We start from the raw sequence: 27,768 nt of genomic DNA, 5'->3' as shown, positions 1-27,768 counted from the left end.
TACAAAAGAACCCCGGATTTGGGACTGCTGAGATGTATAGACGCCGGTCAAGCCACGACAGTATGGCAGAGGTGCACGCTGGAGTTTGTGGGGCCCATATGAGCGGATATGTATTGGCAAAGAAGATTCTGCGAGCAGGGTATTACTGGCTCACTATGGAGCGTGATTGCATCAATTTTGTGCGAAAATGCCATCAATGTCAGATACACGGAGATTTGATTCATTCTCCGCCAACAGAATTGCATACAATGTCGGCGCTATGGCCTTTTGTTGCATGGGGCATGGATGTCATTGGGCCTATTGAGCCGGCAGCGACCAATGGCCATAGGTTCATTCTGGTAACCATCGACTACTTCACTAAGTGGGTTGAAGCTAAAACTTTCAAGTCGGTAACCAAGAAGGCAGTGGTGGATTTTGTTCACTCCCATATCATCTGTAGATTTGGGGTCCCAAAAGTGATCATCACAGATAATGGTGCAAATCTTAACAGCAATTTGATGAGGGAGGTATGCCAACAGTTTAAGATTATACACCGCAATTCCACCCTATATCGTCCCAAGGCGAATGGAGCAGTTGAAGCAGCCAATAAGAACATCAAGAAAATACTGAGGAAGATGGTAGAAGGATCTAGACAATGGCATGAGAAATTACCCTTTGCCTTGTTGGGTTATCGCACTACAGTTCGGACTTCCGTAGGTGCAACTCCTTATTTATTGGTATATGGAACTGAAGCAGTAATACCAGCGGAGATCGAAATTTCGTCCCTCCGGATTGTCGCTGAAGCCAGGATTGACGACGATGAATGGGTCAAAGCTCGACTGGAGCAGTTGAACTTAATAGATGAAAAAAGATTGGCAGCAGTGTGTCACTGCCAGTTGTATCAGAAGAGAATGGCAAGAGCATACAATAAGAAGGTGCGCCCCAGAAAATTTGAAGTAGGGCAGCAAGTATTGAAACGGATCCTCCCACACCAGATCAAAGCAAAAGGCAAGTTCGCCCCAAATTGGCAAGGGCCTTATGTTATGACCAGAGTGTTATCCAACGGCGCTTTATGTCTGACAGATATCGAAGGAAGGTGCGTCGACATGGCTATCAATTCTGATGCAGTCAAAAGATATTATGCGTAATTTCTTTGATTATGATAGTTATTGGTTCATTTGTTTGTACTTGGTACTTATTGGATAATGAAATGACAGAGGCAATTCTTTCTTCTATCCAAACACTTTTAACCTTTGCTTCCCCTTTTGAGCCTTATTTATTCTTTCATACCCCTCTTTTGGAATCACTAATGGGAAAAAATATATGAAAAAAAATGAAAACAAGATAAAGGTCATAAGAAAAATAAAGGAATCATGGAAACTACGTTTGACCTGATTCCTCAAAGAAGGATACGTAGGCGCCTCACGGCTCGGTCATAGTGTAACAAAAAAAAATCCCCCAAGCAAAGGAAACTGGGGCAGAAGTTATGTTTTAATGTTTCAAAAGAGGTTTGATTCCAAGAGTTGTAATGTTTCACTCATCAAAGTTATTTCTGAATTTTTTCTAGCCTTTTCTTTTAACCTCACACAAAAACCTACATGTGATGTCCAAAAAAGACCTCCCGATCAGTATTCGAGAGGTGCCAAGTCAGGCAAATGAAAGCCGAGAATAATACACTGATCCCCAGCAAAGAGGAGGATCATAAACTGGAAATGAATTGATAGCCGAAAAGAATCTCCAGAAGAGAGAGTCATATCGGCAACACTCCAATCCCCCGCTGAAAAAATAAAATAAAATGAGAGAGTTTTATCGGTGAAAACCTTCACGGGCACCATAAGGCGACGAAAGATGAGAGAAATAAAACGAGAGAGTCTTATCGGTGAAAACCTTCACAGGCACCATAAGGAGACGGGAGCTGAGAGAAAGGAGAGAGTCTTATTGGTGAAAACCCCTCGAAGGGCACTATGAGGCGACAAGCTGAGATCGGCAGAAAGAATCCGCATGTGGCAAAAATTGGACGTCTGGTCATTCCCGGCAAATGAGGCCATCAGGAAGATTGATTGATATAAATAGACTGGATCGATTAATCCGTAATGCACGACGTGATCGTTGGGACCAGTCATACCGTCCAGATAAGTTCTTTCCTTTTCTTCTCCCCCAATGTTTGTTCAGAAAGATTTTTCTCTCTTTCTATCTTTTTATTTCTTTGTCTAAAAAGATTTTTCCAGAAATTTGTTTTGAGAAGGATTCTTCAGAGTATACTACCAGCGGCCAAAATGGTACAAAGCAAAATGCGAAGGGGACAGGCCAAAGTCAAGGCAATAAGACAAAAGGCGTTTGTTGCAAGACCAAATGACAAACCGGCCTAGAAAGTTAAGGAGAACATGGAGAAAAGCTGGAAAGCAACAGTTGAGAAACTTATGGATCAAGTTCCAAGAGGATCCCCAGCATAATTTCGATAGATCACTAACCAAGTTCCAGGGTGGTCAGACATCACAGAAGGGGAGAAGGAGAAAGAGAGGACTGATCCGCAGCAAGATAACCTCAACAGTCTCATCCTCAATAACGTTATCCCCAGATGTTACATTTTATGCCCTGCAGTGCTGAGAGAAAATAAACTTTTAAGGGAGTAGTTTTGGAGTTGAAGAGGACTCCCCCAGCATGTTTTGAAACAAAAGAGCAGGGAAGGGATAAATGGAAAACCATCCCCAGCAGAAATATCATCCCTAGCAAGCAACTTTATCCCCAACCAGTTTTGGGAGCACAGAGCAAGGGAAAGGGAAAGGAAAAATCATCCCCCAGCAGGAGTGACACGATCACTCACCATGTTAAAACTAACAAAATTTTCTTTGATTTCTACAGGAAAATAAAGGTTGATGATGGCAGAAAGACACGCCACAAGGAAGGTCACCAAAACCGGGGCAGAAAATTTTCTGTCATTGTCAAAAAAATTCTCGGAGGAACGAGGAAACAAATTCAAATATTTTCATGTCTTAGTTAAATAGGCGCCCACATGTATAATGAGAGGAATATTTTCATGTTTTTAGATAAATAGGCGCCCACCTGTTTAATGAGAGGAATACTTTTATGTCTTAGATAAATAGGCGCCCACTTGTATAACGAGAGGAATACTTTTATGCTTTAGATAGATAGGCGCCCACTTGTATAATGAGAGGAATATTTTCATGTTTTTAGATAAATAGGTGCCCACCTGTATAATGAGAGGAATACTTTCATGTCTTAGTTAAATAGGCGCTCACCTGTATAATGAGAGGAATATTTTCATATTTTTAGATAAATAGGCGCTCACCTGTATAATGAGAGGAATATTTTCATGTTTTTAGATAAATAAGCGTCCACCTGTATAATGAGAGGAATATTTTCATGTCTTAGTTAAATAGGCGTCCACCTGTATAACGAGAGGAATACTTTTATGCTTTAGATAGATAGGCGCCCACTGTATAACGAGAGGAATACTTTTATGCTTTAGATTGATAGGCGCCCACCTGTATAACGAGAGGAATATTTTTATGTCTTAGATAAATAGGCGCCCACCTGTATAATGAGAGGAATACTTTTATGTCTTAGATAAATAGGCGCCCACCTGTATAACGAGAGGAATACTTTTATGCTTTAAATAGATAGGCGCCCGCCTGTATAACAAGAGGAATATTTTTCAGTCTTTGCATTTTCAGGTCTTGAAACCAGCAACTCACCAGAAAATAGAAGGTCTCAACAAGAGATCCCAGCGCAAATTCAAGCGCATGAGCCAAAAGGGAGATAAGACAAATCTCGAGAAGAGCGGCTTTTGAACATCAAATTATTCCCAGCATAGCAAAAGTTTAATGAAGGAAGCCATATCCCCAGTGGACAGAACCAGATAGTGAGAATTGGTATCCCCAAAAGGCCGGTATCATCCCCGTCAGTTCTCGAAAGAAAGAAGCACTGGAATAGACGCAAGCCGACAAGAAAGCAAGGCGTCAAGAACAAATGGAAGATAGATGGGATCTTGTAATCCGTTATCTAGCCTAGCTTCTTGATTTTTCTTTTAAGCACGGTGTAATAAGGAGATCGATAAGCAGTAGTAACGGCATGCAGTAGCAGTAACAACAAATCGCAGTCCCATGGTAGTCCCAGCCACCAAAACTTCCCGAACTACATTAACCTGATTCCCTTTTAACCAGGGATATGTAGAAAACCTTTGAAGCAAAGGTTCGGTTAAATCTTTTCAAAAAAATGCTTCACACGGAGTCTTCCAACGAGCAAAGTCGCTCGTGTCTGCTCACTTTATCTTTGCACGAAAGCTCTTTGTGCTTTCGGACAAAGAGGGGCAGCTGTGAGCACGTGATTTTTGCTTCGCGGAAATTACTCCAAAAGAAATCGAAAAAGTAAAACAGGTTACCTTCGGGTACAATTTTGAGAATTTGCGTGACGTTTTGATAATTATTCTGTCCGTAAACGCTCGTCTTGCTATAGTTAAAAATACAAAAATACATGTTGCATGCATTTATGAATTAGTGGCACATTTAGGAATTAATTAACCATAATTTGGTTAAAAGAAAATCACAAAAAATATGCACGTGTATTGTCATTGTGTGATTTTATTTTTTAATATTGTGTGTTAATTATTATAGGTGTTAAATAATATGTGTGTAATTTTATTTTATTTTGATTTTTATAATTTATTTAGGATTTTTGTTTAATTTTGATAATTAAAGAAAGAAGGAAAATGGGTGAAAATAAAGGAAATCAGAATTGGGCCACCCTAGTTGGACCCAGGCCCAAAACAGCCCCCAGATCCGGTCCGATTTGGGCAAGCTTTGAGACGCCTCAGACGGCGTCGTATTGGCCCTTTTAATCAGAGTCGTTGGATTAAATCGATCCAACGACCAGGATTTCATCCCCTTACCCGGTACCTGAACCCGACCCATTTCCCGGTTCGAACCGACCCCCTACTTAAACCAAACGATGCAGTGTTGGTTAACTCCCCTAATCCTGGCCATCGATCTTGATTGATCCAGCGACCAGGATTAAACCACCCACCCCGTATATAAGACCCAATCCATCACCCCACGCCCCAAACCAAACCCCCTCGCCTACTGTTCATCCTCGTCCCCAGAAACCCCCCCTCACAAACCCTAGCCGCCTTAGGATTCCCCCACCATAAACCCAGCAACCACGACTCCGATGACTACCAAAATAACACCTCTGATGCACCTAACCACACTCGTTCCAAATCCGTTAACCATTTACCTCGAATCACCCTACAGCTTCTCGAATCATCAATCGAAGATTCGAGCAAAAACCTAACTCACCCCAACCAAGCCCAAATTCACACCGTTCATCTTCCTGACCTTCCTCACCCCTGAATGACCTTGGTTCCATTCGAATCTAACCAAAAAGGCTCGAACCCCTAATTCGAGCCCCAATAACCCTAGAACTCAAATCTATGGGGGTCTGTCCAAATCAACAAAAGGATCGGGGTCTAATAGACTTTAACCTAGGTGTTCTCAGTTGATAACACTTCGATTAAAGTCTATTCGACCCCAAAAATGGTCGAATCCGAGTTCGAGCCTGGGTCAGTTTTGATTTCGAATCCCTAAGGTAAATTTTTCCCTTTCTTTTGTTCCCCTATGAATTCTATCTGTTTTTCATATTTAGTTTAGTTTGTTTTGATTTTTCAGTCAAGTCTGTGAATCCTGAGGTAATGTTTAGTTTGTTTTGTGTGTTTTATTGATTGTTTGCTGTCTATTACAATAGAAAATCCAATATTTAAAAATTGTATCGAGAATGACTGGAAAGGTGGAAACAAGACCAAATATAATTTTGTATAGTCGTTTAAATAAGTGTCGTCAATTAATTTGTTTGAAAATTAGAGGAAACATGACAGTAGCTCATTAATACCCTTCATGTATGTTTGCCAGCACCACATCTGTATGCTAACTTATAATGAACCTGTTTAATATGTTCAGTTTTGTCTTTGAACTAGACTACTCATTCGTTCAGTAACCTTATGATCTTTATAGTCTGTTATGGAAGCCTGTTCATTACTGTTTTGGCCTTAGCTTGTTGACTGTTGACCTGTTTGCATTCTGGTTTTGAGTTGGTCAGGATTGGCTCCCAATATGACCAACTCATACCATTTGATTGGCACCCTTGTTTGATTGAGTTTGAATCATTGGTTGAACTTAGGCTGAGAATTGGGTATAACTGTAGAAGTTTAACAGATCAACTTAAAATCAGTGTTAGGCTTAAGTTGATACAGTCAGTTCAGTGATTAGCTAAATTCAGAGGGGTTTATATACTGACTGTTAAGAGTTAGGGTAATATAGTAATATGCAAGGGTTAAAGGGTAATTTTGGGAGTTTAGTAGCATGTTAACAGGCTGTAAAGCTGAGGACTGCCTAGGGGTCATTTGTTAAACTTAGTTTAATTGTCAGTGGGGTACATAACATAAGGGCATGGGTTTATTTGAATACTATAACCCCTCCCATGACTCTTGATTAAAATAAATAGGACAAGCATGAGGAACAATATAGTGGGCATCAAGAAAAGACATTTAGGCATGGGCATTGTTGATTAGTTTAAAGGGGTATGGGCAGAGGGGAAAGATAGCCTGGGGGCTTGCCATTCTCGCTTATAAATAGGCTGATTTAGAGTTAAGAAGGGGCTGGACAGTTTTAAGAGAGAGAAAAAAAGTAAAAAACAAGGCTGATCTTTCCACCTTTGGTGGGACATCAGGAATTCAGAGAGATAGAGTGTTAAAGCTGAACTTTTACATTAAAGAGTTTCAGGCTGCTTTTCTTGAGTGTTTGACAAATCAGAAACTACTACTTTCTTGCACCCGTCTGTTTTGTTGGGATACTGCTGGGTTTCAGCTTAGTCTTTCCTGGGTTCTCTACTTGTTGAACATTGTTTCAGTTCAGGTCTTGGTTTTCTGTTGGTTTGAAAGTTCACTGGTCTTCTGCTTGGTTTTAAAAATCTGTCACTGGGTTGTTGTTGCTGTTGATTGCTGGTTTTCTGTTGTTGTTGTTGCTGTGTATGCTACTGGTGCACTGATCATTCCTCTTTTTCTTTTGCTTTCCTATACCAGGTACACAACTGATACACTGGTCAATGTTGGCTGAAATTTGAAGCATGAATACAAAAATGAAGAGTTGAAGTTATTTTGAATTCACTTTAGAAATATACTGAACATTAGTTGTATATATGATAGTTCACTTTCTCTACTAGAACCATGTAGTTAGTTGTGATGTAACTGAACCTTTATACATATCATTTAGTTGGAGAACTCTATGTTTTGTTTATAATTAAAAGGGACTAATGTTGTAGTAGCCATGTTCTATTAGTTCATTATTGTTTGTCAAGAAGCATGTTAGGTACCCAATAGTTACTTCTTTAAACAAATGGCCTGTTTTCAAATTGGTAGGAATATTGCTTGATTAGACAAACAGTACTTTACATTTCAGCCCCCTTATAAATGTCAAACATATACAAAATAAGTTAACTAGGCCCAATTAGAATAAGGATGGCCCAGGTCGAGTTTCACGTTATGCACATTGGGCCTGGGCCCATAACTGTCAAACGGACTGCCCGTATCACGTCCATCTTTCAACAAATCATGTTCGAAACTTAACTATAATAACTCATAAGTATGTAAATAAAGTAGGACCTTTTCATTTATTTTAGAGACAAACGAAATAGAAAACATAGTCACTATAGGACGACCTTTTAGATAAAAATAAGACGAGCCTCGCCAAATAAAATGCACAGATTGCGGGGCCCTCACAAAAATGTATGTGTTGATTACTTAGAACTCGGGATAGGCCGGTTAGCGAACTCCACGGCTTTACCCAAAATAATAATATGCTAATCGCTTTAGGCGCGCATTTTAATAAATCTTACCTTCTTAAACTCGGGTGCACATTTATGTGACCCAAATCCAAATCTCAACAGAGTTGAAATGTGCCAACAACCACGGGTGCATTGATGTGACGTGGTTGGAGATGTATTTCCATGATGTTGCAATTCTTGAAAAAATATATAATAATAATGACGAAAGCGGTTAAAAGTTAAAACTTGCACATGAGCTCATAATTGTATAAAATCAGATAAACAAGCCGAATATGACAGTTGAGCGACCGTGCTAGAACCACGGAACTCGGGAATGCCTAACACCTTCTCCCGGGTTAACAGAATTCCTTATCCGGATTTCTGGTTCGCGGACTGTAATACAGAGTCATTCTTTTCCTTGATTCGGGATTAAATTGGTGACTTGGGACACCCTAAATCTCCCAAGTGGCGACTCTGAAATAAATAAACAAATCCCGTTTCGATTGTCCTTTAATTGGAAAAACTCCTTCACCCCTCGCGGGGACGGAAAAACCATCAGGAATGATTGTAGCACAAGATTAAATATAATTTATCTTGATTATGGGAATGGTTTAATTCCAACTTCTTGTGCTAATACATTTTGTATGTATTGAACGGACCAGGTAGAGATAAGTATTTTATACTGATTTAATAAAATAAACTCTCTAGCCATTAAATGTACTTATACTCTTAATCTTGATATAATTATTATTAGCTGTGTATAATTATTATTGTTTTGATTTATTAAAAGGCGAGATTCTTTCGTGGGTCAATATGCCTGGTAAATTGGATAATAATAATGTACATTGGTGAAGTAATAGCTAGTTGATGGAATCCATGTCTCGGTTTAGAGATTGATGATACACCTTTATGAAAGCTTATAAGTTTTCATGTGTAAACCCGGCCGGTGGATTTTGTATCCGACACATGAAATAAGTTAAGCGAAAGTCTAAAGAAAATAATCAATAAATTAAATCGTCAGTAATTTAATTTACTTGATTAGTATCTGAATCTTAATATGGGGAGTGGAGATTCCATTGAGAAGTTATGGAACTGAAGGCTCACGTGATAGAAGAGATATGTTCACGTTTCAAGAGGTAACCCGTGAAACCCCGTATATACTAGTTGTCTAGATTACATGTGATTTTGATACTGGGATTGCTTCCGCTGCTTATTATAATCCATCAATTGGTATCAGAGCACACTCGCATCTAATTAGATAACTAAGTTTTTCGTGAAACAAGAATATGGTATTTATGTGCGTTTTTTGAATTACATATATATGTGGTTTCTGAAAAACTGCACTGTTGTTTTGTGAACTAACTGTGAATTTTTTTTTGGATTATTCTTGTAATCATGAGATATCTGTTTTCTTATTGATATTTGATTAAGATTATCTGAATTTTTTGGGGTAAACCCTAGAAAAACGCAAAACCTGTTTTTGACCGAATAGCCGGTATTTTCGGAGGTCAGCGAACTTGACGGACTCCGATTAAGCTGAAATTTGGTGGTTCCATCGGAAACGATGTGCTGAGAAAAACGCACTGCTTTAGCAATGAATCATGGTATTTTTCGGCGTTTTGAGGTCGTTTGGACTGTGTTTTGGACGTTTTTCTATTTTCTGAAAATTATTTCTTAATAATTTTAATTCCTTTTTAATTCAATGGTGGTGGGGTGACTCCCCATGGTCCCCATGATTAAATACTAGTCATATAATAGGTTTACACATTGGCTATTAGCAAATAGACGTGTTGTTGTATTAAATTCAATAATAGAGGTGTAGGATTTTATTGACTAGGTCTTGCAAGGTATAATTGATATTGTGTGATGATATAATTATTTTGTAAGAAAGTAAAATTCACTATTTGATATCCTGGATGACTAATGATTGTAGCGTTTGGCATATTTGTGCATAAAAAATTTCTCAAATTTAAGTTTATGTTTTCATGCCCTACGTGATTAGTAGTTTTGGATTTTCTATGAAGAATTTTTTGTTCTCTGATTGGAGGTTCTAACTAAGTGAAATATGATGGTATTTTGTATGAGTTTTATATTGTTGGTATGGCTTTTAAGCTGTGGTCCATATTCTGCCATAAAATAATTTTATGAGCTACATATATATTCACTTGTAAATTGATAATTTTATGAGTAATAAATAGTTACCACTGAAGTGGTTTGTTTATATGAACAAATGAAAAATTCTTAATAAATTTGTACATGTGAAATTGTGTCTATTCATGGATTGAGCATTATGATTAATAAATAGGATCCACAAACGGCCTATTTATTTGAGTCATTAAAATCTGCTTAATGTACCATGTGAAAATTATCCTTGATAAACCTACATTAGTGGTGGAGGTTCTTAACTAGAAAAAGAGTTTTATCTTTGGGTACTAGTGATACTAACTCCACCATGAGAAGAGATATTAAGTTTTTCGTCGAACGGGAGAAAATATAATATTTCAGGTTCTTGTGTATTTAATAAAAGAATAATTTATTGCAAAAGAATATATTATATATCCTAGAAATAGGAAGAACATAATATATGCCTTGAGCTCATAGTGTAATTATAAGGAGAATGGAAATCAATATCATATTTATTTTAATTCATGAAACTACTTAAAACGGTTATTCTCTGAGTTTGGTTACAGGCTGGTGGTCATGAATTTGACGGACTCCGATTGACCTAAAACTTGGTGGGTTCATAAAAAACGATCTAGTGAGAAATACCCACTGCTATGCAGTGAATCAGGGAATCATGTTGTTTTTGGCATTTTGAGGTCGTTTAGATGGGTTTTCAAGCAGTTTAGTAAATTGAATTTGTTATAAATATGAAAAATTATTCTTTATATATCGGCTATATTTGTGTTAAATCTGAAGCATGTGATTTAACTTGATATGATATATATGAGGAATGCAAATCACATGGATTTAATCCTAACTATGCCAAAAAATAATTTATTCGAATTTGGTCTAATTTTGGCGATCATGAATTTCACGATCTCCGAATGACCTGAAATTCGATAGGATCATCAAAAACGATCATTAAAGAAGAACTCACTGCTATGCAGTGAATCACATCGTATTTGGACGATTCGGGATCGTTTAGATGCGTTTTTTGGAGGTTTGACGGATTAAAATGCGATTTACATACGAAAAGTCATTCTTTCTATCATTTTATTTATGTCTAATCTGTAACATAATAACACATGTTGATTTGACATGAATTGGTATATGATAAAAATGTAGGTCATATTTTAAATTCTTAAAAAATGCTTAAAATGATAATTTTCCAAATTTGGTCGCAATTTTTGGAGATTGTGATTTTAACGATCTCCGATTGATATGAAATTTGGTAGATTTATCAGAAAAAGTCCAGTAAACAATAATCCCTGCTATGCAGTGTAAAATAATAATTTTAGTATTTTAATACTGTTTAAATGGGGTATTGAATATTTTTTTAAATTATGGAACTTAATCCTCAGAGAAATGTTCGTGGCTGTGATAAAGTGGTGATAGGAGTTAACCCCTATGATCTCCATTTTTTTATTTATAGTGAAATAGTAAATTTACGTGTTGATATTAGGTCTTCCTCCATATCGGATAAATTTATTATGAACTCACTGGATATAGTTACTAGTTATTGATAACCTGTATTATCTCTCTATCTGAGTTTAAGGGGTGAATCAATTTTGTTACTAAAATACAATTATGATTAAATGGTGATAGAATTATATTTCTATGGTCTTTCACTATTAATTTCAAGTGAGTAATAAATTTACGCGTTGACTTTAGGTCTTCCTCCATATCGGATAAATTTATTGTAAGCTCACTAGGTGAAATACTAGTAATTGATATCGTGTACTTACTCTCCATCTGAGTATACATGTTGGATCAATGGAACTAGAGCTATTAAAAATGATGTTCACTTGACTTAAATTAACAGTATACTCTCCATCTGAGTTGGGTCTGTTTTAATTATTGGAGTGAATAATCTGGCATTGCATATGTATGTTGCATGAGTAGTTCTTTTCCCATCGAAATTGCTATTCAAGATGCATGACATATATGTGTAGTGTGTTTAAAATTTTTGGATTAAAAAGTTATATACAATTGACTGAAAATAATAGTATGCTCTCCATCTGAGTTGGTTCTATTTATTTTTGGAGTGTATAATTCTTGCATTATATAATATACTTTGCATGAATGATTCTTTTCCCATCGAAATTTATTATTCCAAATGCATGTATGTATATAAATATTGAATGCAGTCTGAATTTTACTATTCAGTGTTTTGACTTATTATGATCTATTTAATGTTTTTATCTCAACTCCATAATGATTTTATGCAATTGGTCATAGTACTTGTTAATATTTTCTCTTAGTGATAAGGCATTAATTTTAAGGATGCAATATATGTACTTTTGTTAGAAGGAATTTAATTCCGGTTTCTGGGTAAAATAAGAGATGGATATTTGTTTTATTTTTCGAATAACTCTTGAGTTATTGAGCTTAATAAACATTTTATCTCTTGTGGTACATGAATGCAGGACTTTGTTATTGTATATTGATGTTTCTCCTGAACAGAACAATATTAGTCTACCTCATAAGAGAATATATTCTTCAAAATTGAGTAAAACTTATTTGTGCACTTTTGTCTAAGTCATATTAATCTGGATAGGATTTCAAGTTGGTCAAGGATGGACCATAAGGTTTATTGAAAGTAGAGGCACTACCAACTTATGGATCTTGTTTGGAAGGAAATTTGACTAAAAGATGTTTCCCTTTAAAAGGAAATAAAACTAGTGATAAGCTAGAATGAATCCTTTCTGATTTGTATGGTTAAATGAACATACTCGTAAGAGATAGATTTTGAGTATTTTGTGACGTTCATAAATGATTACTCAAAATATTAATATATTTATTTGATGCACTGTAAGTCTTAATGAATTAAGTAATTCAAGGTTTTTAAGACTTGAAACAGAGAAGCACCAAAGAAATATATTAAGTTACTACAATTTAATTGTAGTGGCGAGCACCTCTCTAAAGAGTTTTTTAGTTACATATCAGAATAAGGGATTACATCTCAATTGACTACACCGTAAACTCCATAATAGAGTGGTGTAGTAGAAAGAACAAATAAGTCTCTTTTGGATATGGATAGACTAATGACGTGTTATTCAGATTTGCCTTATTTGTTTTTGGAATATTTCCTGAAAACTGCAAATTACATTCTGAATTTAGTTCCTTCTAAGTTAGTACTGGGACATCTATAGAAATGTGGACTGAATGTAAGCTTGGTCTGTGGCATGTTCAGATATAGGATTGTCCCGCATATGTGCTGAAAGGGAAAACATATATGTAAGTTGGAACTAAGGATGGATAGGTGCATGTTTATCGAATATTCAAGAAAACGAATGAAGCTTTATTTTATTGTCCTAAAGAAAATAAGGCAATTGTTAAAACAAATGCATTTTTCTAGACAAGGAATGTTTAATAAAACATGTTCCGAGAAGTAAACTATTTTTACAGGAACTGGGCAACGAAATAACTAGATGTTCAAGAACATCAAAACCCATACATCAGAATTGACGTTCCATTGCATTTAAGTAGTGGGAGAATGTTAATAGACATGATATGCCTTTATCGAGTGGGAGTGATGTTTGAACATTGAACACTATAGTAAGAAGTCACTAATATTTCAATGTCGTGAGGTAATGAAGGTAATATTAGTAGTACTTCGTCGTAGTGGGAGAAAACTAAAGAAAATCATAGTTCGGTGTTCATTCTTGGGATAGTTTCGGTACCAGGATCCCTGAAGAGTTTAATACCAAACTAGATAATTACGATAAGTACTTCTGGACAAATATTGCATCAGATATAACTTGGCAAGATTCTTTAATAAAACCTTATTTGGTGAAGACTTTTAATAGTCATGTAAAAGAATGCCTAAGAAAGTTGTAAAGTATTACGAAAGAGGGGAAAGATAGAAGAAAATGGATAGAGGATTTGTTTTTTTAGCATAACATAGAGGGATGATAGATAGGAGAATTTTGCGGCTAAAAGCATTTTACTTCTAGTCTGTACAGTTTTAAAGAAAATATATAATTGGTTGGTTGAGAGATTAATAATATTTTTCTTTTCATAAAAAAAAAGGTTTTTTTTTTAATAATCACTCAAGTTTTCATCTTGTAACAATATTTTACTCGTTTCACTTCTCCTTTATTCTTTTTCCAGCTAAATAAATCGAATGCGTAATAGAAACTCTAAATCTAAAAATTGTTCTTAAAATCCATCTAAACGTTTTATTCCTTCAAATTAGTAATGCACCAGTCAAAAGAAGTAACGATGCAATTTACATACATGATTATCACATGGATTTAAGAGTTACACGATATAAGGGGTAAATTTAAAGATAATTCATATGCTTTAGATTAATATAAAAAGAGACCAATTTGACTTAATGCCAGGCTCCTCTTTAGTCAGAAAAGATAACTCCACCATCATATATAAATATTATTTCTGCAAAGACATATATTCTTCCACTAACAAATTTAAAAAACTACAACTACTATACAAATAGTCAATAGGTTAAAAGAAAAAGAATGTCACATAGTTCATTCTTTCGTTCACATCGACGCTGTGATGAAGTGATAAGTATTCCTCCATTTTTAACTAGAGTTCTTGAATTAAGAGTCGCCTTTAAAAAAGAAGGTTCTATTTTTTAAAGTGTGCTGGCATAACTAGAGTTCTCGGGTTCGAACTCAGGGTATACACTCTTCTTTAATATGGAACGCTATACCTTTAATGCGATCCGAGATACATATTCCTTCATTTTTAACTAAAGTTCTTGAATTCAGAGTCGCCTTCAAAAAGCAAGGCTCTACCTTTCAAAGTGTGTTGGCATAACTAGAATTTTCGGGTTCAAACTCTAGATATAAAGACATCTTTAATAGGGAACGCTATACTTTTAATGCGACTCGAGATAAATATTCCTCCACTTTTAACTAGAGTTCTTGAATTCAGAATCGCCTTTAAAAAGGAAAACTCTATCTTTCAAAGTGTGCTGGCATAACTAGAGTTCTCGAGTTTCAACTCTGGGTATAAAGTCATCTTTAATACGAACGCTATACTTTTTAAAGTGGAATTTGCTGATGAGAAACCAAAAAAATATATTATTTATTCTCTCTCTTCCCACAAACATAAAGCAGATACAACATCCACAAACCGTCTCAAACATTCCTTTTTCTTCTTTTAAAACCACTTGTTCATAAAGCTGCTCATTTTTCCTTTTCAGAAAGAAAAAAAAACTCCATTTCTTGCTTTTCTTCTTCCTCCTTCTTCATCAATGGATACTGCTCAATGGCCTCAGGTATGATTAAACTAAGAGAATTCTTAAAGAGATCCTTCAGCTTAATCTTTTCTTTGTTTCTCTTGATCTCATTAATTAATTCTTGTTTTGTATTTTTTTTGGATTAGAGTTTTTGTAGTTAAATATCTTGATTTACTTTTGAGAAAAGTCCTAGTCTCTATTTCTTTTGTTTCTACACTTTTTCTTTTTTATTCCACATATATGTGATAATGAAAAGGTTGAGAAAGTGAAAAAGATTAAACTACAGTTAAAGTTTTTAAAGTACAAAGCACCTGACTTTTTTCTCCTTTCCCTTTCTAATTACTCATCTGAAAATCTTTGTGGTGCTAGCTAGCTGATGCTGATAACGAAAATCAGAGTCGGATCTAAGATTTAAATTTGATAATATCACTGAACGATTACACTTTTCAAATTATATATACGTTGATCAGAATCTAATTAATAGTTGTCGAAATTTTAGTATTTTCACATATATAGATGTTTCGGTGTTTATTTAATAATATTGTTCATGAGCCGACGGTCTCTCGGAAACAGTCTCTATCTCGCTAGGTAAGGTTAAGGTCTGCGTACATACTGTCATCCCAAACCCTACTTGTGGAATTATACTGGAGTATGTTGTTGTTGCTGTTGTTGTTATGTTTGTTCATTTATTTCCTCTTGTTTTTTTGTTTTTTTGTTTTTGTAGGAGATAGTGGTGAAGCCAATGGAAGAGATAATACAAAACACAAATGGATCATCAAAACCTAATTCATGTGTAGAAAGAAAAGTTAGGCCACAAAAAGACCAAGCTTTGAATTGTCCAAGGTGTAATTCAACAAATACAAAATTTTGTTACTATAACAACTATAGTCTTTCTCAGCCAAGGTATTTTTGCAAGACTTGTAGAAGATATTGGACTGCTGGGGGATCTCTTAGAAATATTCCTGTTGGTGGTGGTTCAAGAAAAAACAAGAAATCATCATCTAATTCTTCTTCCTATTCAAATCATGTTAATCATGTTAATAATCCTTTGAAAAAACTTCCTGATTTGGTTAATCAACCATCTCATAATCATGATCAAAACCCTAGTAAGATCCATATTGAAGGGAGCCAAGATCTTAACTTGGGTTTTTCATCTGATTTCAAGACTATCACTGAGCTAATTCAGGTACTTTCACTTCATACAGTTTCTCGTTCAGTTCTTTCGAATTCATTGGATTCTTTTATGCGTTGTTACAATCAGTGGCGGAGCCCGAATTTTTATTAAGGGTTGTCAAAATATATAACAATAAATATTTCTACAGAAAATTAGCGGGAGTCAATACATAGTAGATATACATAAATTTATTTTTTATCTACCTACAATATCTTTTTCCGCCAAGGGTTTTGACACCCCTTCCTGTAAGGTGGCTCCGCCACTGGTTACAACAACAACCCAGTAAAATCTCACAAGTAGAGTAGAGTGTACGCCTACTTTATCCCTACCCTTCCCGAAGGGGTAGAGAGGCTATTTCCGAAAGACACTCGGCTCAAGAAACGAAAATAAATAATAGATCAGTCACACCAAAAAAAGCTAGAATCTTTTATGTGTTATTTGTTTTAAAAAAAGTCTTTTCGAAATAATTAATTGGGTCAAAATTAATATTATGTTTTGAATGTTTTGAGGAACCAAAAAGTCACTTGTATTTATGTATGAGTAAATGTGCAAGTTTAGTGACGATTGTTGTTGAAATAACATAGTAGCACGTATCAGTAAAGTTACTAAACTATATGTTCTAAAGTTCCTAGCTACTCGACTTCTCAAAATTACAATAATTTGTTCAAAAATACATTTTTGATTTCGACTTTTTTTTTTTTTTTATAACAGTAGTGTCCGAGCTTTTCTGATTTCGACTCTTGCTTCTTCAAAATCAACAGGTACCAAATTATGATGGAAGCAACAAGGACAACAACAGTCCAAGTATTTCTCCATTACCTCCTCCTCCTCCGTCTTCTTCTTCTTCTGCGTCTTCGTCATCTCAGCTTTCAGCTTTGGAATTAATTAATGGAATAACATCAAGAGGGATGAATAATAATTCATTTATGTCAATGGCCAATATTTCAACTGATCCAAATTCAGTTTATAATAACTCATCTGGATTTTCTTTGCCATCTCTAAATTTCTCATTGGATCATGGACTTGGAAATGCAGCCTATGGAAATAATCTTCAAGAGACAAATACAAGTGGAAGATTTTTATTTCCTTTTGTAGGTTTAAAACAAATTTCAACCACAAATACTACAAATGATGGTGGTAATGAGAATAATAGAGATCATCATCAGCCTGCTGAAGAATCTACTAATGGATTTTGGAATGGAATGTTAGGAGGAGGAGGTTCTTGGTAAAAAAAATATATATATTATACAATAATATTTCAAGGGTTTTTCTTCTATTTTCTTTCTGGGGTTTCTCCTTTTTTTTTCAAAAAAAAAAAAGATTTCTTTTTACTAGTAATTTTATGATTTTTCTTGTAGTGTTTATTGGTGGGGGTGGCCTTGTTTGGATTTAATTTCTTCAAAATTACTAACTCATAGGATAAAAGGAATTCTGATTTCTCCTAATTAATCTTTTTTAGTTTACTTTACTCTCTCATTTTTCATATAATTGTCATTAATTTACTTTTGATTATAGTTGGTGGAAGTTATCTGAAAGAAAGGGAAGCCCAGATTTTTTGGAGGGCAAGAAGACAAGAATTTGTGATGCCTATAATTATTTTCTATTATCATAAAAAGGAAGGCAAAGAGATCCCATTAATTAGTGTTGTTTTAATTAATGTCATTAGAAAAATAAATGTATTATAATGTATAATTTTCAAGTTTGTATTGAGCTTTGTGAGACTTGTTATTAATTTATTTGACCTACTTTTATTCTGCAAAGTACAATTTTGAAGCATAATTTCTGAACATAAACATGGCTTATTTCATGATTTATTACTCTTTTCCCAAAAAAACTTTTAAGGTTGTCAGGTTCTGATTCACTTCAAATGGCTGTATATGACTTAAGCCATGAGCATCAATAGCCAGGTTTGATAACACAAAGAAAAAGGAAAACCCGGTAAACAAGGTATTATGCGTTCACGCAGGGTTTGGAGAAGGCCGTACCCCAAGAACTGTAATATAGACAGTCTATCTTAATGTTAGCATTAGTGGTTGTTTTCAGAGCTTAAACCCGTAACTTATAGGTCACATAGACACAATTTTACCGTTATTTTAAGACTCCCCTTCTGATTTAATAACATAGTGGCTTTGATTTACACACAATGACATTGTTTATGAATTATGTTGTAACCTTATATGATACCTAAATGCAGAGGCGGACCCAGGATTTGAAGGTCGATGGTGCACTTTTTGGTTCAACCAAAATCTGTTTTGTATATAGGGTGCCCATACTATTTTCTACATGTATAAATAGATTTTTTGCCGAACTTTACAAGTGTCGGTGACCCCTCTACCTATTGCATAGATCCGCCTTGCCTAAATGGCATGATTCAACGTGCTCATGGACGTTATATAATCTCATAGGCCAACTAAAAGCTTGTATTTAGGAGAAAAAAAGCCTCTTATCCACGATTGTTTCTTTAATTAATATAAAGCTGGTGAACGAATGTGTGTCTTTTTTGTTAATTATTGAACCAGGAAATAAAGTGATATTTGCTATAAAATGTAAGATAAAATCAAAGAAATACTTATTCCTGATTTATTTTTCTTCCTTTTTTCGGGGTGAAGTGGAACATACATATACATTTCCTACTACAGAAATTGTTGCTACTAAATAAATATTTTTCTTTTATTTAAGATTAAGACGTAATTATTATTATTATCATTATTTTAGAGTTAAGACGTGATTGTTGCCGTAATCAGGGCAAAGCTAGCCTTACGCGTTTCGCCGAACCTAGTAGCTTTGATCCAAATAATGTATTTATTTCAACTTTTTTATTTAATATATACAACTTATTACTCTAAATAAATTATAATACTAAAAATTTATAATTCATATATATATATATATATATATATATGTGTGTGTGTGTAAATAATAAAGGTGGCTAAGGAGCAGTTTCAATGGGATGATAATTGCGCATGTTCTTTTATTGTTAAAAAATTAAAAGAAGTAGGAAAAACATCTGACAAACTCTAATTTTTTTGGGCATTTGTGGGATCCACAAACATTCCCCTTGACTAGCGTGCTAAGGAATAATCTCTCCCACTTTATTCCAGATCTACACCCTCCATTTCTCTGTAATTTGTTAATAATAAATTATAAATATCTATATCAAACTAACTCGGATATATTAACTGCAAATTAAAAGTCTTACTCTAATTTTCAGAGTTCTAATAATTTATCATTAAAGTTGATCATCAACTTATAACAATCTTTCTCCTTCAGAGGTAGATCTACCGTACATAGGAATTCAATAGCTTTTGCCTAAATTATGTTTATGTATTAAGAAATTCATTAAATACCTGCAAATATTTGAGTATAAATAATAATTATTATTGTATATTAACTTGAGCTCGTTATATAAACTTATAAACATCAAATTCTAAATATGCCTCTAAATGTAACAATAGTAACGGGTAGCCTAGTGCACTAAGTTCTTGCTATGCGCGAGGTCCGGCAAAAAGCTAGACCAGTGTTTCGGAGTCAGAATTTTCGTTAAGGGATGTCAAAATATATAAAAGTAAACATACTAGGAAATTAAGGTGAGTCAATACATAGTATAAATACATATAAAAAAAAAATTTATCTACCTGCACTGTATTTTTCTCGCGAAGGGGTGCCAATTGACACTGCTTCTTTTAAGGTGGCTCCGCTACTGAGCTAGACCACAAAGGTCTATCATACGCAATATTACCATACTAGCAGTAAGTCACTTTCGGTGGACCATTTTCTTTCAGGCCATTTTAGGAGGTGTTCTCTTTAAGAAGTTGGAAAACCCCCAATAAAAGTTTGCACATTTATGAGTCTTTTTATCCCGTGATATTCGGGATCTCTTAACAGAAATCAATGATATGATCATATGAATAATTTTTAATTTATTTATTCATTGGATCGTATAATTTCCTTGGTAATATTATGCCTTACGTATTTTCTTTACTTTTCTTTTCAAGCAAAGAATGAGAGTTTCTGTTTTAGAATGAAAACATCATTAACATTTTGGTTTAATTTGTTCTCTTTTAGATTTTCTCTTTTTTGCTTGAGTTTGAAAAATCAATTTCATGAATCACGATTACAAGTTTGTGATAGAATATAAGTTTACAAAAATACCAAGTTATCAAATTGCAATCGAAAAGGGAAAAACAGAACCATAATTATATTTCGATATGATACTGGTATCACACTTTTAAAATCAAAAATTGAAAATATCGAATGGAAATCTTTCAAAACCGTGTACAGGAGCATCTTAGTTTACTCAAGATGCTAATGCAAATCAAATACTGTTTCTTTCTGTGGTATGTATTCAATTGAACCCAACTCATTGATCTGCATTGATCCCGAAAATACGAACCTTGTGCATATTTGGAAATTTGGCAACAACCAGTATAAAAACTGCGACTGTGTTGAAGAACAACATTGGGTGTTGATAATCAGTTGTATGAGAGGCTATCAAGTACCTGTGAGAAGAAACCAAGTATGAGAGCACTACTGCAAATGCATCATACAGTACGGAGGATAAGATGGACAAAAGACCAAAAAAAAAAAAAAAAAAAAAAAAAAAAAAGAGATAGCGAGGTGCACTAAGCTCCCGCTATGCAAGGGGTCCGAGGAAGGACTGGACCACAGGGGTCTATTGTATGCAACCTTACCTTGCATCTCTGCAAGAGGCTGTTTCCACGGCTAACTTTACTAGTTACGCCAAGGCTCCCTCAAGATGAACAAAAGACGACAACAACAACAACAACAACAGCATACCCAGTATTTGTGACAATCACAAATAAAATTAGTTAGAATAAAGAATCTTTTCTCAAAAGGGAAAATGAAAACAGAGGATCATTGCGTAGTTGGTGGCACAGGCAAGACGAATGGCAAACAAATCAATGTCCTACCACATCATTAATACAAAAGCTGCACTGGTTGTTGTTCTGGGTACAATAAATGAGAACACCACATTTTCCACTTGCTGATCATCAACCTTAGCTACCTTCAATGTTCCTCTTTAAGTGACAGTGCATAAGCTAGTGTAACATTAAAATGAAGCAGATTTGTTCAACAAGCATCAAATCATATGCCTTACAAAAAAGTAATGTCCCTAATTAATAAAGGAGGAAGGAGAGTCCAAAATCTAGGATGGATGAATAAGAAAAGAATGCTGCAAAATATCAATAAACATAATTCCAGATAGGGAAGTAATAAGCACGGCAACCACAGCAACACCCTCCCCCCCACCCCCCCACCCCCACCCCAAAAAAAAAAAAAAGAAAAATACCTCAAACTAAGTGCACATGATTGTTTAACTTCCTCCCTCCTACTTCCTTTGCATCAAATTTTGTGATTCTTTTTTATGAAATTAAAGGGGAGAATTCTGTGAAAAGGCCAGAAAAAGTAACGCTATGCAGCAAAGCAAACTATGATGTGTGCATAAGCCCATAGCACAAAATAAAAGACACTGACAATGGTATCAAGACGCTAGTGCTGATTCATCATTTTACTCTGTGCAAAAAGTGGGATTGGGCTTTGGGGTTTCTTTTTCATTTTTTCTTTTGATGAGTGTGCATTTGGTTGATCGCTCATTCATCATTTTCTCAACTATTTCTAAGTTTAAAATTGAACTTTGTCAAGAATTGTTTTGCATACAAATCAACTGCCTTAAGGAAGCTTGCTACACTTACAAAGATTAAATACCAAAAAGGTACATATTTCCTGGTGCAACTCCCAACATAAATAGGTTACAATGCAAACAAAAGTTTCAGGAGCCAGCTCGGCTGTACCAGACTCCAAAAGTGAATTTTCATAAGCTCTATGTCATTGAGAACTTGAGAGCTTCCTAAACAACAAAACATATTGTTAAACGAAGGATGCATAATGCTTTTCTTGTGAATAAATGGCATTTTTATCCTTGAAATACTGAAAAATCAGTGCCCCAGGGCTTAGTTCAAGTGACAAAGGTTGAGGGACTTATAACTTACGTCACAGGTTCGAGCCTTGCGCCATGCGAACTAAGCCTGGTATTTAAGTGGAGAAGGGTAGAGGAACAGGTCCATTATCCCCGAGCTTCGAAGGGTGCAGTTGATCCTAAGGGTTGGTCCCAGACAAATTTCTCAGTCATCCAAGAGAAATATTGAAAAAGCAATAGCGCGTTTAAAATGTGGAAATTAATTTGTAATGCTTTCAAAAGAATTTATTATTCTGCACTTTTTGTTTTAGATCATTCAAAACTAAATCTTATGAGGAGAACCACATTCCAGACAACTCGATGACTCCAGAGATAAAGAGCAAAGATTGAGACTTGACGCCACAAGACTATGAGTTTCCTCCTTCAATTCCACAATTTAGGTAATTTTTCCAGGCTCATAGGTAAGATTTATTAGTTTCTACAAACTTTGAGTAATAACCTTTAGGATAGCTACCTCCAACAGTTGTAAAACAAATTAAAGATGATTCTTTTCCCATCAAGATTCACAGTCAATTTTTTTTGTGTGGAAAAGTTCACAGTGAATTTCTTTTTTCCCCTTTTTGGGGCGTAGGTCCACTGAACGCTAACTTTAATCAAATGAAAATTCAGCATATTGCTTTCAGGGGAAACCGCTGTTCCTTTTCCCATGGACCATTTGGGTTCTCAACAAACTCATAAATGTTAGTAATTGTTATAAGCACTAATTAAAAATTCAACAGTTGCATATCCACCTTAGGGAGAAGTCCATTAGTGGCTCAATAAGCTGTGAATGCTCAATAATTGCTAATGGAACCTGTCACAGTCGTCCAACCATGGCATGTCCAGATACCTTCTGCTTCAGTCATTAAATGCTAACAGCCTAACACTTTCTAGAAGTGTCAGATTTTGGTTTTACCATGTAATATGTAGGCCTTGAAGCTAAATGGTACCAACTTCCCACTAAACTAATACAATTGGGGTATATATCAATCAGCAGTGTATCAACCTCAAACTAGCCGGTTCAGCAAATGAAATCCTCAATGCCCGTTGACCCGTTCTGGTCTATTAAGGTCAATTTCATTTGACTACTAAATAAGTTGTCTTGTACGGCAAATTAGCAGTTCTCCAGAACTAAAGATCTCAAAATGTTACACTTACCCCTAAACGGGCATAAATCTATAACCAAAATAAAGACACTTCAAACAAACATCAGGACTAATTTAAGTGTAAAAACAAGTAAAGCTTAATTTCTAACTCATTAGTATCAGCCATACAGAACCTTTGATTCCATTCTTAGCTAAACTCTCATTGATTCTGAGAGATATTCAGCAACTTGAAACATTCTGTAAGCTAACACTCACTTCCATGTAATATTGCTGGTGCCACAATCCCACAACCATTTTACAAAACTTGGTCTTCACCTTGATAGGTATCTTCCTATCGTAAATCACTCCACCTTTTGAGTGATCATATTCTATGTGTTAGTTCTTCCTTTGTCATGCTATTCTCTAGGAGATATTGATGCCATATTTTCCACTGTAAGAGTCCAAAAAATGCGACTATGAGATTTAATCAGACACATTATCCTCTTTTTTGAAATGGTAACATGGTGAGTCGAACCCACAACTGTAAGGTTGGAGGTGGAGGGTGCTTCCCACTTGAGCAACCCTATCTTGTCCAACACATGATCCACTTATTTGAGGAAATATCTTCAACACCGAATTCTCCATAAAAATTTATAGCATTAGATTCGATAAATTTGCTCGTGTTGCAATGATGCTTTGTTGGAGAAGCTATTAAGAATAAGTGGTTAAAAAATGCTTCCAGTACAGCTTGTTATGTAGGGACTATATCATATATTGTTTTGATAAGGAATTCCCAAAAACTAGCAGAAAAACAGAGTAATCAAGCTCAAAATAATTAACAATTGGGCTGATATCATTGATCATGGAAGTTATGCATGAACGTAATAATCATGAAAAAGACTTGTGCATTATCCATGATGTTTTCATTCAACCGCTGCACGATCACCAATTACATAAAGCTTGGATGCTTAATTGGTCTAATAACTACACTCTATTTCCTGACTTCTTGTCCCATTTATTATTAACTTTCAACTAATAATAGTCTCATATAAAATGAAAGATAGCAAGTTTTAGTTAACCAAACCCATAATCAGAGCCTAAGAATACTACACCCTCCAATATATGAACTACTACAATGATCAGAAGCACTGTTGCAAAATGCATGACGGTGCAACTTAGAAGCTTATGCAAGTCAGTTGGAGAGCTCATATACATGTCAACTATACTTGCAAGCACGATATCTTTCACAGCATTAGAAGTCTAAATAGCAAATAACATGATGAAATTGACTACTTACAGCACCACAGGGACAACTGTTAGAAACTTCCTGTTGCGAGTAAGCTGCTTCCCATTATCTATCTGCTCCCACCAAGTCAATCTATTGTAGATACCTTGGTCATCAGAAAATGGTGTTCCCTTCTTCCAGTGAAAACATTGATATGTGACCTGAAGATAAATAGACAAGGCGAAGTCGTTAGTAAAGCAACAAAAGATTTAGAGTAAGTACAAATTCCATTCCCTACTTCCAGTGGAAAAAACTGACAAATGACGTGAAATAAGTAGAGAAGGCAGTCCTTCAAAAAGAGAGATAAAAATCGAGAGTAGGTATATTACAAGGTTTTCACCCATGCTATAACACCAGGTAAAAAAAAACATACACACACGAAGAAACACAAATTGAGACCAAAGAGAAGGTAAATATCATCAAGTAGACTTTAGCACGCCTAGGATTTATGCACAGACATTATTCACAGCATATTACATAGGTAAACAATGTTTCTTATTTGCTACTAAACACATAGGCAGGCAAGCATAGCAAGAACAAGGAAAAAGACGTCAAAAGGATAATAGAGATATTAAGACTTCAAATTAGCAATCTTAATAGAAGTCCCCAAATTCCAAATGTACTTGTTACTCCGCATGACTAAATAGAGAAATTACAAGGTATGTTAAGCATGCATCATAATGTCATGAAAATGGTCTTAGAACTAACTCAACTCAAAAAACTAGTTTAAGTGGTGAAAATTCTTGAAACCATATAAATACACTATAAAATGCACCCTCAACCAATGTGGGAACTTAACACCCGCCCCCTACTCCTACCCTCCTCTCCCGGCACAATTAGGTCTAGACATCTAGAGCATGAATAACATGACACGCGAGCTCAACACTGATAAGTCTATCTTTGATACCATGTAATGAGAACGAACCTTGGGCTAACTCAACCGTGAAGATAGTTCAAGTGGTGAGAGTTCCTCAATATTATAATAGATTAAAGTCCATAGAGTCATACACTCCATGCTCTCAACCAATATAAGACTACAGTAATAATGTCTAGCGAAATCGATCAAGATGCAAAAACTAAGTATACAAGACACTAAAAAGCTAAAGCTTTTATTACAATTTGCCTGTCCATCTATCTAAGAATCAAATATATCAATTGTGCATGCCATCAATCACAAAATAGTAGGAGTCGGCTGTATCCTTTTCTACTCTATCTAAGAATCAAGACGGACAAAATAAATTCCAATTCACCACTCCTCGAGCTACTTCTCAAAATCTCTGATTTCAAGTTGACATAAACAAGTAATCAATGACTCAAGCTTACACCTAACTCAGATTAGTTACAAATTCCGAGACAATTCCCCAAATGGCGCAGTACCATAAAGCCAGAAAACACTAAGACAAACGAGTTTTGGAATCCAAAAAAAAAAAAATCCAGAAACATAGACATCAAAAGTCAATCATTCAACTATGCATTTACCATGCATTTATTTGTGTGGACCCATTTCAAAGGAACATAGTTGTGAATATAGTTCATCATGATTGGACTCTTTAAAGCAAACTATCAACCTACCACAACCATAGTTGCGGAGCTAGCTCAATGAAAGGTGTTCAATTGAATTCCTTCGCTGAAAAATTATACTTTATAAATAGGATAAAAACTAGTGTTTGGTCATATATAAGTTGTTGAATCCCCTTGACATTAGGAAAAAATTCTAGTAAAGTGGCAACGAGGCTTCAAAAGATACTTTACATCACAAGTTCAAATCTCAGGTGTAACATTTGAGATTCTCGAATGCAATTGTATAAAATTCTAGCTCCTCCACTTACCACAACGCTCCTCCTTTATTGAGAAGGTGAATAAAACAACAGCAACTACTACTACTAAGCCTTAATTCTAAATTAAACGAGAATACGAAAAAGTAAAAAAAAAAAAAAAAAAAGGTAGAGAAAGAGGCGTACGAGAAAATGAGAGAGATGAACAATGGTCCAAGCCATGCCAGGAGAGCAACCAAAGACGGAGAGAACAACGAGCCATGAAAAGAATAGAATCAGGATGTACGTAGTCCATACACCTGGATACGTGAACCACTCGGTGTTCCGATTCAGATCCGTCGTCGGCACCGCCGTTACGTACAAATTCGCCATCCACAATTTCCAATTCAACTAAACGAGATCCGATAATCCTTTTCTGAATTGAGTTTTTGTATATACAAATTATGAAGATGAATACGAAGCTTCCGATTATTGAATGAAGATGAAAATGGGGATTAATTGTTATTGGAAATAGTTTTAAGATATTTGATCAAAACGTTGTTGATATGGAAACGACGACTGTATTAGCCGGTGGGTTTGATGGGTAGGACCACTGGGGTTCCTTCATTTCGGTTTCTTTTTTAACTACTCTTATTATTTCATTTACTGCTTTTTATTCTCTTTTTAATAAAATATAAATTATATTTGAAATAATATTTGGATAGTATTTACTATAAAAAGTTATCTTTAATTATGTGATTAAGAGATATCTATTTTTACTTCAATTCTTAATTGATAAAATTAAATTATTCAATTAATATAAATATTATATGCGGAAGCTTATATAGTGAGTTTGAAGTTAATTTATCTGGTTTATTTTCTTGTTAAACTAGGTGAAAATGTTAATTCAATAAAGTGAATCATTATTCTTTTGAACCTATGTAATAAACATTTGTATTATTGTTGTTCTTTGTTAGTGTTACTCATTTGGTAGGATGTATTCAGAAAAATAATATATGTATTAGCTTTGTTTTTATTATTTTTGTTTGGTAGTATTTAACCATACTATTCTTATATAGAGCAAATCATAGTTTTTAATATATGGATAATCATATATAAAGATATAACTGCCCTTTCAAAATCTTTAAAGCACCAAATGAAACAGTAATGAGCTACAACTTACTAATTTTACCATTACTAATACACCTTATTCAGTATTATTATTATACATCCTATTAAACGATCCCTAATTGGTAATTTGGTATAGGAAAAGGGGGAATTGTACAACAACAACAACAACAAAATCAGT

At 35.0% G+C, this 27,768-nt stretch overlaps 2 protein-coding genes across 2 annotated transcripts; one reads left to right on the top strand and one right to left on the bottom strand.

Moving 5' to 3' along the window:
- Positions 1 to 14,998: 14,998 nt before the first annotated feature.
- LOC107791857 (dof zinc finger protein DOF4.6) lies at positions 14,999 to 18,112 on the top strand. Its single transcript, XM_016613997.2, has 3 exons — positions 14,999 to 15,223; positions 15,909 to 16,370; positions 17,120 to 18,112. The coding sequence occupies exons 1-3, from the start codon at positions 15,200 to 15,202 to the stop codon at positions 17,585 to 17,587; spliced, it is 954 nt and encodes a 317-aa protein (XP_016469483.1). The 5' UTR covers positions 14,999 to 15,199; the 3' UTR covers positions 17,588 to 18,112.
- A 2,424-nt stretch (positions 18,113 to 20,536) lies between these two features.
- LOC107791858 (uncharacterized) lies at positions 20,537 to 27,114 on the bottom strand. Its single transcript, XM_016613998.2, has 3 exons — positions 26,667 to 27,114; positions 24,718 to 24,866; positions 20,537 to 20,857 (listed from the first exon to the last, which is right to left on the bottom strand). The coding sequence occupies exons 1-3, from the start codon at positions 26,850 to 26,852 to the stop codon at positions 20,719 to 20,721; spliced, it is 474 nt and encodes a 157-aa protein (XP_016469484.1). The 5' UTR covers positions 26,853 to 27,114; the 3' UTR covers positions 20,537 to 20,718.
- Between the last annotated feature and the right edge of the window lie 654 nt (positions 27,115 to 27,768).

The sequence above is a fragment of the Nicotiana tabacum genome, chromosome 1, assembly GCF_000715075.1.
Source record: "Nicotiana tabacum cultivar K326 chromosome 1, ASM71507v2, whole genome shotgun sequence".
Classification (NCBI taxonomy): Eukaryota; Viridiplantae; Streptophyta; class Magnoliopsida; order Solanales; family Solanaceae; genus Nicotiana; species Nicotiana tabacum.
Note: the sequence above shows the minus strand (reverse complement) of the source record. Positions and strands in the feature narration are given on the sequence as shown.

Excerpts from the sequence above, each read along its gene's own strand:
- LOC107791857 (XM_016613997.2), top strand. The coding sequence starts at position 15,200 with ATGGATACTGCTCAATGGCCTCAG. Across the intron at positions 15,224-15,908 it reads ATACTGCTCAATGGCCTCAG|GAGATAGTGGTGAAGCCAAT; the intron begins GTATGATTAAAC and ends TTGTTTTTGTAG. Across the intron at positions 16,371-17,119 it reads CTATCACTGAGCTAATTCAG|GTACCAAATTATGATGGAAG; the intron begins GTACTTTCACTT and ends CAAAATCAACAG.
- LOC107791858 (XM_016613998.2), bottom strand. The coding sequence starts at position 26,852 with ATGGCGAATTTGTACGTAACGGCGGTGCCGACGACGGATCTGAATCGG. Across the intron at positions 24,867-26,666 it reads TTCATCTCTCTCATTTTCTC|GTCACATATCAATGTTTTCA; the intron begins GTACGCCTCTTT and ends ATTTATCTTCAG. Across the intron at positions 20,858-24,717 it reads ACAGTTGTCCCTGTGGTGCT|GTACTTGATAGCCTCTCATA; the intron begins GTAAGTAGTCAA and ends TTCTTCTCACAG.